Source organism: Lethenteron reissneri, chromosome 50 (genome assembly GCF_015708825.2).
Source record: "Lethenteron reissneri isolate LAM-NWPU_2019-01 chromosome 50, ASM1570882v1, whole genome shotgun sequence".
In the NCBI taxonomy this organism is placed as follows: domain Eukaryota; kingdom Metazoa; phylum Chordata; class Hyperoartia; order Petromyzontiformes; family Petromyzontidae; genus Lethenteron; species Lethenteron reissneri.
This window is the reverse complement of record NC_083828.1, coordinates 9,310,437-9,323,495: the sequence shown is the minus strand read 5'-3', so window position 1 is coordinate 9,323,495 and position 13,059 is coordinate 9,310,437. Positions and strand designations below refer to the sequence as shown.

Below are 13,059 nucleotides of genomic sequence, written 5' to 3'. Positions count from 1 at the left end.
CAAACGGACCGACGTTCGTAATAGCAGACAGAAAGACACGCTTGCCGACAACACGACAGAGAAGCACACACAGACACTGTGCAGACAGACAAACAGAATTGCTGCCCGGACCATAGATAAGACTTTCTGACAGTCATTCATTCATATAGACCTCTGTCTGAGAGACACGGGACAAAGAAGCCAATACGAAGATAGAGGCAGAGTGGCTGGCATCCAGACTTGCTGACAGAGGCGTGGACATATTTGCCGTCTTGTGTAAATTTACGCCCCCTGCGCGAGACAGTTTGTGCGATGGAGTGCGCTCTCAATTTCATCCCCCCATCTCTCGCCTCCTACGCACTAACCTGTCTCGCCTCATCCCCCCCCCCTGCCTTCCCTCTCACTCCCAACAGACGCACGCATTCATCAAGCGCTCCGAAGCCGAGGAAGTGGATTTTGCCGGATGGTTGTGCAAAACCATGAGCCTCAACCAGCCAAGCACCCCTACGCACACCAGCGCTTGATCCGACGATGCAAGCACACGCGCGCGCACACACACACGCGCGCGCGTGTGGGCACTTACACGCTTGCGCATGCACGCTTGCGCACGCGCACTCACCGCGGTCCAAAATCTCTTTGCTACAACACTGCCTAACTCCCCGGGACGCCGTTCGTTGTTGGGCGGCTTAAGGCGCACGCAAAGTCGTAATCTGACTCAAAAGTGATCATCGTTACATTTTTCAAATCTGTTTTTTTTCCCGCGTAATTTGTGTGCGTGTCAATAGGTGCACGCAAACACAACAACACTTGCTCCCAACAGTACGTGTGGCTATGGGGAGCGGTGTCACAGCGGTTTGCGCACTGCGCCACGGAAGCCTGCGACTCGAGTTTGATTCTCAGCCAGTTTATCTTCTCGTACGGACATCAAACCGGAGCGGTCGAGGAGTGGGAAATCAGTCTCCGTACACAAACATGGGGCCGTACAGACACGTGCGTGCATGTGCACAGATATGTGTTGTATCTGTAAGGGGAGCGGTGGTGTTGTGGTTAGCACACCTGCGCATCAAACCCGGTGACCTGGATTTGATTTGCGGCCACGGCGAGCATCGGCGGTGGCCTATGTCGGAACTCGGGCGGCCGGGCGTGGTTCTAGCCACACCTCATGCGCCATTCTAAGCCTTAATTAGGCGCTCGCTCACGACACTTGCTCCAACGGTCTGTCAGGCGATCTTTGTCCATCTGTCGGGCTACGCGAGCGATCTTTGTCTTTGTGCGCGGCTCTCGCATGTTTATTTGGTGTTAGCGATCACGGCGCTGACACTGCTGATGCAACTTGCCGAGGCTGCTTCTGTTGCTCACTTGCGGAGGAGTGGTCAATCCGGCTTCCCACTCCCAAACCCTGTCCCCCCCCCCACCTCCCTCTACGGCAGTGGTGTGCGGGTGCAGTAGATATCCGCGGAAGTTCCGTTCCTTTGGCAGGCTTACCCGAGCGGTCAGCGTCTCTCACGATCCTGCCATGTGCTGGGTCGATTATTCTGTCGCAGGATCATGGGCGATGGCAACGGCTTGGGGAGGCCTCCATCCAGCAGTGGGATTGATGATGGGCCTTAGTCATCTGGTTAGGGGTTTGAACTCATAATATCAGGGCTGCTAACCCTGCTCATTGAAAAGAATACAATGCGCACATTAACAACGGAGAGCCGTCGTGCTTGATGAATGAGTAAAATGTGCGTGGTACAATTAGGGTGCGACGTTGCGTATGGGGACTTGGGTGGTAATCGTAGCGGCCAAGCCATCGACATTCAACGGGTCTCACCCCCCTCCACCACTCCGAGCTCAGCACAGATGGATTCGGTCCATTTTTTGTGCCGCCACTTTGCAGTCCCATATATTACATGCTAATCTGTTTATAGGAGACCCCAGAACAATGCAAATTTGGAGAAAATAGTTTATTTCGAAGCCATGACACATCTCTCCCACCGATCTCGATATAATACCATCGTTACTGTAACATTGAGGAGCCATCGCTTTCACAAAATCCAATCGGCTGTTGAGAAGAGGGTAATTCGAAATCAGCGAGGTGTCTATAGGGTGTCAATCACTTTTCTAGGATCTGCGGGGAATGCTTTCAGAGTTTCAGATGACTGAAGTTGAGAAGTATCCAAAGGCCGTGTCCGTGTGAATTTTCAGATGATCGTAAAAAATCACGCGGCTGCCCCCCCCACCACCCCCGCAACTGGTGCCGCCGAAACGACGTCTGCAGATTTTCCCAACACGCGCCGCCGTAGTCGTAGAGTCGGGTGACGTCGTCAGCGCCAAGACGCACAGCTAGCGCGGTGTAGATTATCGGGAATTGTCCTGGACGATCCAAAATGCAAAATTTCGATTTAAAGCTTTCGTGACTGCAGGGATTCATCTTCTTGGTTCTTTCGGTAAAGTCACGTAGAAGGGAAGTAATAAAATAATAAAAATAAAACATAATAAAATAATTCTCACGTTTCGGCCACAACACAGGAGGACGTCTGCTTGCGTTGTGGCCGAAACGTCGTGAGAATTATTTTATTATGTTTTATTTTTATTATTTCCCTTCTACGTGACTTTACCGAAAGAACCAAGAAGATGGATCCAAAATGCGTTGTTTCCCCCTCCCCTGAAAGCTGCAGCAGATGCACGGGGGGGGGGGAGGGGGCCCGCAGATCTCGACACGGCCATTGTAACACGGAGGAGCCCACGTGACGCGCGCGACTGTGCAATGTGAGAATGGAATTCCTACCAGGTGCCATAAATAACGACGAGGAGAGGACCAATATCTCCGCGAGCCGAATATAATCCGCGCAGAATATGATATACTGTAGACTTGTAATTATATTGAAGGCATACGAGAAGTCCACATAATTTCATGTTAAAAGAGGTTAGATGTATATTATTATAATTTCAGTTGGTCGATATTCTTTATTTAACCAGGCAAGAACTAATTGAAATTAATTGCTCCCTATTTTCTTTTTTTTGCAAGACAAAGACCCTGGGGAATTGATTATTGCCGGGGTGGAGCATTTATTATAGATGGAGTAATTCTACTCTGCGCACACTTTGAGGATTTTGGTTGTTTATGTAACGTAACGAGAGCCTCTTGTAAACCGACTTCGTAGCTCGCGTGCATTGCCGCATCGGTTTTACATTTCCATGGCAATTTGACGTTTACCGTACCATGCTTTGCTGCGACAAGGTTGGTTTTCCTACCGGATTGTAAGATACTTCCACACTCCCGGAACCTGTGCCGACAATTATGCAAATCACACACGCACGCACCACGTACCTCGAACCGGCTATAAAGACGCACCTCCCAACTTTTGCCTGAAAATTTTGCGGGAACAAGTGCATGATGATTCGAGAGAAATAATACGGTGATTCAAGCTCGTGATATGGGGGTTGGCAGAAAGAAACAAACTGATGGAACAGGATTCTTTTGGACCAATAGGGGATTCAATCGGACCAATAATAATGGAGTTAACATTCTGACAAGTTTTACAAAGAATGTTGTTAACTCTTACTGAACAAAATTCCGAAACGTGAGTTGGATCCTGTCTTCAAAAAAAGTGTCAATGTCGTGTGCGTGGCTCATGAATTCAGTTCCAAATGGTGGAGAACACTGGTCTTGATACAGAAAAAAATCTGCATGGAAAGTTTTTTTTAATGGAACACAATCTCCATTCCACAATGTATGTCGAACTTATTTTGCACCGTACGCAGCAAAACCGTGCTTGGGAAGGACAAACTAAACACACGACAGTTCTAAAAAAATGAGTTCAATTCACATTTTAAAGTGCATAGCTTAACTAGGAGTGTGCTTATGTGATAACTTTTCAAAAACACGCAAGCGCTCAGTGTGAGAGTGGGGCATGCATAGCCAACTGAGACTTCGTTTGTTTTATACATTTCACTCTTGTTGTTCGTGCATAACAATGGTTTTGTTCATTAATAATGTAATTTTTTGTTATAATGCCACTTATCCATTAAAGCCTCACCGAGTCTGAAGATCATTTCCAGGAAGGGTGCTGCTGCTGCTACCTTTTGGGATGTTTAGCCAAGTCCGTTTGTGAAAGTGTTTTTGCTTCGTGTGAAAGGAAGAATTTGCTGTACTGGTCGTCCCCCCCCCCCTACCCAAGAGGGGATGAAACCCAGCATACACACGAATGGGTTCTTCAACACATTTTTACTGCTCTGCCATTTTTTTTGCAGACCCCAGTGCGTGTTTTTTTTTTTCCCGGACAGTTTCAACAAATCTCTGTACGCGACCCGTGAACAATTTTTCCTCCAAAAAACACTGCACTGCAGCCCCCCCCCCCACCACCACCAAAAAAAAAGATGACGTTGCGATGGAAAGTTATCAAATGGTCACGTCACACGGTGGCCCGTGACGCGAAATTTTGTTTCTGTATAAGGAGTCGTCGTTGACATCGCTTTGAGAACAAGCTCTCAGATTGGAGGTACTTTGGAGGAATAATTCACCCCTCATATGATCTATCACATTCTTCGGATAACACTGGTCAACACACTTTTTCTGGCATAAGGTATTCCAACGGTTTTAATGTAATTTTGGGGTGCTGATTTCACATCTGGCATCATTTTTTGTCTATCACATCAGGTTTTTGAGATATCAAATATTGCATTTTTCAATAAAAATTGCAGAAGAAAAATATTAAATAAATGTGGATATCTACATAAAATGATATTATAAACACACTATCCTAAAAATACAGCACCATATTTTAACACTTAAGCAGTCACTGACTCGCAACAACTTGCAATAATAAGTGACAGTTAATTTCGGGTAAAATCAATGAAAATGGGGTATGCCGATAGCATAAAAATGAGATGTGATAGAGCAAATCTGAGATCAGATTTGGAATCGGCACCCTGAAATTAGTCTAAAACAGCTGCAAAAGTCCAGGCCAGAATTTTTTTTTTTGTTGACCAGTGTTATCTAAATGAAACGCTCTGGTAAAGTTAAGACGCACCCCATAAACAAAAAAAAACTTGTGGTCCTGCATCAGTAACGCTCTCCAGATCCGGCCACACGCACGCACTCCTACCTGATAATAACATTAAATTCTAGATTTGAACTTTTCGTGACTGCAAGGATCCATACTCTTTGAGTTTTTTCGGTAAAGTCACGTAGATGAAAAAGAAGAATAAAATGAAAATAACTACATTAAATCAATTTAAATGTGATTTAATTTTAAAATAGTAAAATGAAAATAACTAAAATCAATTAAATGTGATTTAATTTAGTTATTTTCATGTTATTTTTTTTAATGTACGCGACTTTACCGAAAGAACCAAAGAGTATAACATTAATCCCTTATCAGTAGTTACATTATTACAGATGAATTCAGACCTTATTGGTCACCCCGTGCCCTTATACATCTCAACGTTCATCCTATAACGTTCCATCACAAGGGAGAAACAAACAGACTGTTTAGTTGTTGCCCGTATTGACCTGAAAATGAAATGTCCCTGTACACGAATACGGGTAAACCGGATAGGTTGACGGGGATGTTATAAAGATGCACCTCCAAACTTTCGCTTTTAAATACAGTACAGATGAGGAACCTGCTCATGGTCTGGAGAACACGGTGATCTTATACAGATGGGTGAAAAATGTAGATCGTTTGACAATTACTAAAAAAAATCACTAAGTTTTATATAGTAGTGGATTCGCTTAACAAGTCTCTGAACTTTACGCATTAGTTCGTTATGAGCACCCTTGGTGCGCATCCATCCATGTGTACACGATGGTCTCTAGGAGATCTCAGTCCCCTGTGATCGATCGAGATCGCGGCTGGTCACGGCCCGTGGATGGTACGGAGCGGCAGCGGTGACACGTGGTGGCTTGTGACGTCACGGCACCGCGAGGCGGCATGGGTAATTTTAATACGGTGGTAAAAAACATTCCCGTTTGCCGACGGGGGGTAGAATAAAACAAGTTTGTACGTCGTAGGCCAGCCTTGTGTTGGGAAGTAACAAAATAAGCCCGTCAGCGTTTTACAGGTTAAGGGCCGGCCATAAATGACGTGGGGGGGAGAAATGTGACGTCACATCAAAATGCGCAACTTTAAATAAATATAGAATTGTTATAACGACACTAATTGTTATAGCAACACTCCTACAACATCAGAGTGCAGCGCCACATTAAATACGCACTACAATGACAATCGTTTTAAGGCGATTTGAAGCATGTTTTATTTTCACAATGGAAATATGGTTTTGGGGGGGGAGGGGGGGCAGAGCTTTGTGACGTCATATTTTAGGGAGGGTCTGACTTTGGGACGAGGGGGGGGGTCAAAAATCTTCCAAAATCGCGTGACGTCATTTATGGACGGCCCCTTTAGGGCCGCGCGAGTTCAGGCGATGCCGCGCGTCTTACGCGGGAGGATGCGCGTGGCGCACATAGGTGCAGTATTCATTCGGCAGTGGACCGAGAGGCCGTGATGCAAAGGAAGTTTGGGACGTCGGGAGCGGATGTCCTTCAAACAAAACAAAAATTAACCCGTAAAAACAAAGTTTTTCACTATAAATCCTTTATATGCGTGTTCAATGGGCCACAACCCAGCCCACATTGGTCTTTGAAACGGGCGGCTAGAGTCCTCTCGTCCTCTGGCTTGAGATGGCTGCCACCTATGGGTCAGATAATTGTCTGCCACCATTAAGCAATTGGTAATTACATATAAAAAAAACATTTTCTTAAAAGGTGTAAAATTTTGGATTTTTTTATTTACGAAAATACATTGTCACGCACAACGAGTCTGTGTGCAAAATGTCAGCTGGATTGGATCACGGGAAGTGGGTTAAAAAACGACCGAAAGATTTGCACGGTCCTAAGCAAGCAAGTGAACTTAATATAAAGGATTTAAAAAGGGGGCTGCGGTGTCTGTCCCAAAATAATTTCTACGTTGCTGGCATTGATGTCACGACTTCAAATGCCAGTGGGGGGGGGGTTGACTGAAATATAAAGGTTTCGTTTAATTAATTTCACTTTGTCCATAGAACAAAAGAGAGGAGGAGGGGGGGGCAGTTGAATTAAAATCTTGGGGAGCAGAAACGCTGAATCAAGATTCATAATAACGCTTTTTTGGGGTTAGCGTGAGTATAAATGTGTCGTTAAACCCGCCACAATTAGTAAAGTTGGTCACGGTAACAACACGTGCCAATTACTACTACAGCCCACCCGGTGGTGTTGGAGAGTAAATCCACAATATTTACTATTAGAGTACCGGGACGTTTCGCTGGTAATTACATTCAGCATCATCGGACGATTTTGCCAGACGTAGGTTAACAACGCATTTACACTTACGCCATCGTATCCCAAGAAAATTAAAACATTTATTACGAATAATATTGGTCGCAAAAGCCAACTGCGTGTCAAACTGATGGCATCGAAAGGAGACTGTAAACGTATCGCAGCGGTGAGAATGAACTTTGCTAACATCAAAGCGAAGGAACCCTTGGTTGCTGTGCCGGATTAAGCTAGTGCGGGGCCTGGTGCATATGTTGTAAAGTGGCCCTAAATTGATAAAAAAAATTAACCCGTAAAAACAAAGTTTTTCACTAGAAATCCTTTATATGCGTGGCAAATAAATTACAGTACGTGTTCAATGGGCCACAACCCAGCCCACATTGGTCTTTGAAACGGGCGGCTAGAGTCCTCTCGTCCTCTGGCTTGAGATGGCTGCCACCTATGGGTCAAATGATTGCCTGCCACCATTAAGCAATTGGTAATTAAATATTTAAAAAAATTCCTAAAATGTTGAAAATTTTGGGGAAAAAATGTCACGAAAATAAATTGTCACGCACAACAAGTCTGTGTGCAAAATGTCAGCTCGATTGGATCACGGGAAGTGGGTTAAAAAACGACCGAAAGATTTGCACGGTCCTAAGCAAGCAAGCAAGTGAACGTAATATAAAGGATTAAAAAAAAACACAAATGTGTAACTTGCATAGTAAAGTAATTGTATTTTTTCATTTGCTATACAGCCGGATGATACGACATACCGCTAACCTTAAACACCCAGTCGTTCATAAAAGTTGAATGCAGTATAGTACTATAGTAATAGAGCAAGTTCAGAATAACTGAACCGGAATCGATAGCTTGAAAGCATTTTAGCGCGGGGCCCTTGAAAGTGCGTGGCCCGTAGCGTTTGTAGTAGCTACTACTACATATGTAGCTACTGCTGCTACTACGATAATCCGGCACTGCTTGATGTCGTCTCCCGGACAGCGCGCGCTTGATCGATGTTTAAACCATGTCATTACTGTTCGTGTGAAGTTGAAAAGTGGTTAGAAAACTTGTCACCATTGCTATATTGTTCATTCCATTTATCCGTGGACTTGATTTGTTAACAATTAATATGAAGTGTTAATTAAAATAAAAAAGGCATACCAAGATTGTCACCTGCGTGCTTGCAACAACCTATCCTCCGTTATCCTCGTAATTCAGTAACTGTCAGCCGTGATCTGTTCACTACTGGATGAATGTCTCTCTCAAGCCATCGCAGTACGATCCCAATAAAATACAGATTCCACGTTTCGCCATTAACGGACTGTTGGGGCAAATCCTGTTTGCGAGCACCTATCAAGGCCAGCACGGCATACGAGGGTGCTGACAATTACAGCATGGCACGCAACTCAGGTTAATATTTTAGTGGCCTCTACGCCATCCGGAGGCCTATACACTGCCATGTATAGGCCACTCACAAAGTGTTGTTGTTGTTTACGAGTGTGTGTGTGGAGCTGTTGTTGCTGCTGCTGCTGCGTGTGTTTGTGCACCGCTGCCGACACAAGCAGCAATCGGCAGATCGGTAAGTGGTGACAATTCCTGTCATGAGCACTTTTGTCCACCAGAGGGCAGGCTCACAGCAGCGTGGCTGTTGCATTGGCGTTGTCCGGGTCATGTCCCCCCGCATGCCCAGCCACAACCTCCACCAAGAAGCTTCCGTTTGGCCGGATAGAGGGGGAATAGACTAGCACAACGCGGGGTAGAGAAAGAGGTGGGCTGGTGTGGTTACAGGAGGAGGTGGAGCTGAATGGAATTGCCGATGAAATTTCACCAGAGGTGGCAAGATCGGTCTATGTGGAGGAGGCGCGTGAAGGACAATCAGGGGCAAGGGTGGACGAGATGGTAACTACCTCGCCTGGTATACAGGAGGTCGTGGGTTCGACCCTGACGCCAGCTGTACATTTGGAGTCGATTGTGATCCACAGCCACGGCCAACGTCAGGTGACGAATCGGTTATTAACTGAACCGGTCCAGGGCCTCCCCCTGATGTTAACTCGGTCGTGAGGTGACTTGTGCAGGCGCGCGGAGCAAAATGAGCACCGAGAGAGGACGGTGGCCACACAAACTCACTCATGGACCGATCGAGTCCGAATCATAATAATCACGACGATGGGCGCTTGCTAACAGCACCGGTCACGTGGTGCAGCGGCAGAGAGAGAGTGGCTCTCGAAAATGGGAGATTTAGAATTCAAATCCTGGCTAGGGGTTGACTTGAGACCATCATCATCATCCCTCCGCAGTGTCGGATTATCTTAGGAGCAAAGTTAGCTACATTTGCTACGAGTATATACTCTTAGGTTTTCAGTAAAGTCACGTAGGTAAAAAAATAAATAATAAAAATATTATTGAAATAATAATAGACAGTAAATCTGGCTGTGACGGTCCCACCTGATGACGGAGACTTGTGTTGCCTCCGAAACGTCGTGATTTATTATTTTATTTCTATTATTATTTCAATTATATTTTATTATTTATTTATTTGCCTATGTGACTTTACCGAAAAACCTAAGAGTATGAATCCTTGCAGTCACGAAAGCTTCAAATCTAGTATCTAGAATTTGCTACGAGTCCCGCACTTTCAAGGGCCCCGCGCTAAATGCGTTCAAGCGATCAATTCGGATTCAGTGATTCTGCACTTGCTCTATTACTATAGTACTATACTGCCTTCAACTTGTATGAACGACTGAGTGTTTAAGTTTCACGATTTGTCGTATTATCTGGCTGTATAGCAAATGAAAAATTACAATTACTTTACTATGCAAGTAAAAAAAAGTGTGTTTTAATGTAAAAGTTTTATTTATTTATTCAGGACCCCTTTATAACAGATGCTACAGGCCCCGGCACGAGCCTAATCCGGCAACTGTTCTCTCCGTGGTGGGAAAAAATGAGCGAAACAAACTTGAAATGAGAAGAGTCAACGGCAGTTGTCTTGTGCTGCCATGAAACATTTTTTTCCCCCAAATATCCATGACTGAGTCAGGATGCTGTAGAAGAGTAGACGATGAGCACATTAGGCCATCGCTTGAAGCCAGAACATCACTTTGACCTTTCCATCACAGTCCTCTTCAACGGCGGTACGGGAATCTCAAGTGTGGTGTGTGTGTGTGTGTCCCCACACACGTGCACTGTGTATACACGGGGGACAATAACTCAGCACTGATTCACGCGTAACATATACAGCTGCGACACCGGGGTGACCTGACGGGTTTGGTCTCCGGTAAATATTTAGCACCGCGACTTGGGGCATTCCTCTCGCCAGCGGCGTCTGTGGAGAATTGCCTCACCCCTCCACACACACTCCCAAACACACCCCCCACACACATCCCCACACACCCCCCACACACACCCCCCACACACCCCCCACACACCCCCCACACCCCCTACACCCCCCACACACACACTCACACACCCCCCACACACACTCCCCACACACACTCCCCACACACTCCCCAACACACCCCCCACACACTCCCCCCCACACCCCCCACACACCCCCCACACACACTCCCACACACACCCCCACACACCCCCACACACACCCCCCACACCCCCCACACACCCCCCACACACACTCCCACACACACCCCCACACACCCCCACACACTCCCCCCCACACCCCCCACACACCCCCCACACACACTCCCACACACACCCCCACACACCCCCACACACACCCCCACACATACCCCCCACACACACTCCCCCACACACACTCCCACACACACCCCCACATACCCCCACACACACCCCCCACACACACCCCCCACACACACCCCCCATACACACCCCCACACACCCCCACACACACCCCCCACACACACTCCCCCACACACCCCCACAGACACCCCCACACACACCCCCCACACACACCCCCACACACACCCCCCACACACACTCCCCACACACACCCCCCACACACACCCCCCACACCCCCCACACACCCCCCACACACACTCCCACACACACCCCCACACACACTCCCACACACTCCCCCCCACACCCCCCACACACACCCCCACACACCCCCACACACTCCCCCCCACACCCCCCACACACCCCCCACACACACTCCCACACACACCCCCACACACCCCCACACACACCCCCACACATACCCCCCACACACACTCCCCCACACACACTCCCACACACACCCCCACATACCCCCACACACACACACACACCCCCACACACCCCCACACACACCCCCACACACACTCCCACACACACCCCCACATACCCCCACACACACCCCCCACACACACCCCCACACACCCCCCACACACACCCCCACACACACCCCCACACACACCCCCACACACCCCCCACACACACTCCCACACACACTCCCCCACACACCCCCACACACACCCCCCACACACACCCCCCACACACACCCCCCACACACACCCCCACACACCCCCACACACACCCCCCACACACACCCCCCACACACACCCCACACATGCCCACACACTCTCCCACATACACTCCCCCACACACCCCCCACACACATTCCCCAACACCCCCCCCCCCCCCACACACACCCCCACACCCCCACACACCCCCACACACACTCCCACATACACTCCCATACACCCCACACACCCCCCACACTAACCCCCCACACACCCACACACCCCCCACACACCCACACACCCCCTACACCCCCCACACACCCCACATACCCCCCCACACCCCCCCACACACCCCACACACCCCCCACGCACACCCCCCCACCCCACACATCCCCACCCCCCACACACACTCCCTCCAACACTCCCCCCCCCCCCCCCACAGAGATGAGTCTGGGGGGCGGGGAGGGTTTATTCACCACCGTTTACACCGCGGCACCGGGTACTGCTGTCGAACCGGCGACTACTCCGGGTTGCGGGCGCAGACCGGTAACCACGCCGCTGTGACAGCCCCCCCAACCCCACCGCCTTTTAATTCCGAAGTTTTAAAATGAAAAACCATCCGAACGCGTTGCATTTATCGCTCGAAGCATTTTCTACACGTGGCAAAAAACCCACAAAAAACAATAGCCCTGTTTGTTGTTGTTGTTTGTTGTTGTTTGTTTGTTGTTGTTGTCTTCTGTCGCGGTGAGCGGCTATGCAACAATCGACGACGTTTCACGACCCTCGGTGGCGGCGCGCGGAATCTCGCTCAGCGAAGGGGAAGTCGGCGGGGGAGGAAGTGGGAAGAAGAAGAAAAAATAAATCGGCTTGTGTCTAGAGATCTTGGCATGAGTCTCGTCTCTCCGCAAGCCCCACGGATCTCTCTCTCTCTTTTTTACGATCAGAGGAAACAAGAAGATGCTCGGTGCAGTCGGCACTTTGCTTCGGTCATCATTTAGTTTTTTTCTTGTTTTTTTTCAATGCTTTGCTTTGTGTGCCCCCCCCCCCCTTTTTAAATGAAAGATTTCATAAAAGATGTCACGCTTTGCTCGTCTTACCTCTTCCCTCTCTCTCTACCCCCTCTCTCTACCCCCCCCCCCCCTCTCTCTACCCCCCCCCCCCCTCTCTCCCTACTCTATGTATATGTTCCCCCTGTTTTCTATGTGCATATTTGTAAAAAAAAAGTTTAACTACGACAAGTACTGCATCTGCACCCAACCCTTCCTCTCTCTCTCCCCCTATCTCTCTATGCGGGTCTAAGGGTCCTGTTGAAACGTCTCTGAGGTCGCTGTGTCTTTTGGGCTCTCTAAATATGCATGAAACTAAAACGAAACTTTTTTTTTGCTT

At 48.1% G+C, this 13,059-nt stretch overlaps 2 protein-coding genes across 2 annotated transcripts in view; one reads left to right on the top strand and one right to left on the bottom strand.

Annotated features, from left to right (window-relative positions):
* LOC133355212 (dual specificity mitogen-activated protein kinase kinase 1-like) overlaps positions 1 to 7,526 on the top strand; it is a 54,633-nt gene extending 47,107 nt beyond the window's left edge. The window contains exon 11 of the mRNA XM_061572575.1: positions 393 to 7,526. Within this exon, the coding sequence (XP_061428559.1) occupies positions 393 to 503 (111 nt within the window). The 3' untranslated portion in view covers positions 504 to 7,526. The remainder of the gene's footprint in view (positions 1 to 392) is intronic.
* The window catches only part of LOC133355025 (A disintegrin and metalloproteinase with thrombospondin motifs 7-like), a 49,399-nt gene continuing 37,366 nt past the window's right edge, over positions 1,027 to 13,059 (bottom strand). The window contains exon 23 of the mRNA XM_061572281.1: positions 1,027 to 1,128. Within this exon, the coding sequence (XP_061428265.1) occupies positions 1,027 to 1,128 (102 nt within the window). The remainder of the gene's footprint in view (positions 1,129 to 13,059) is intronic.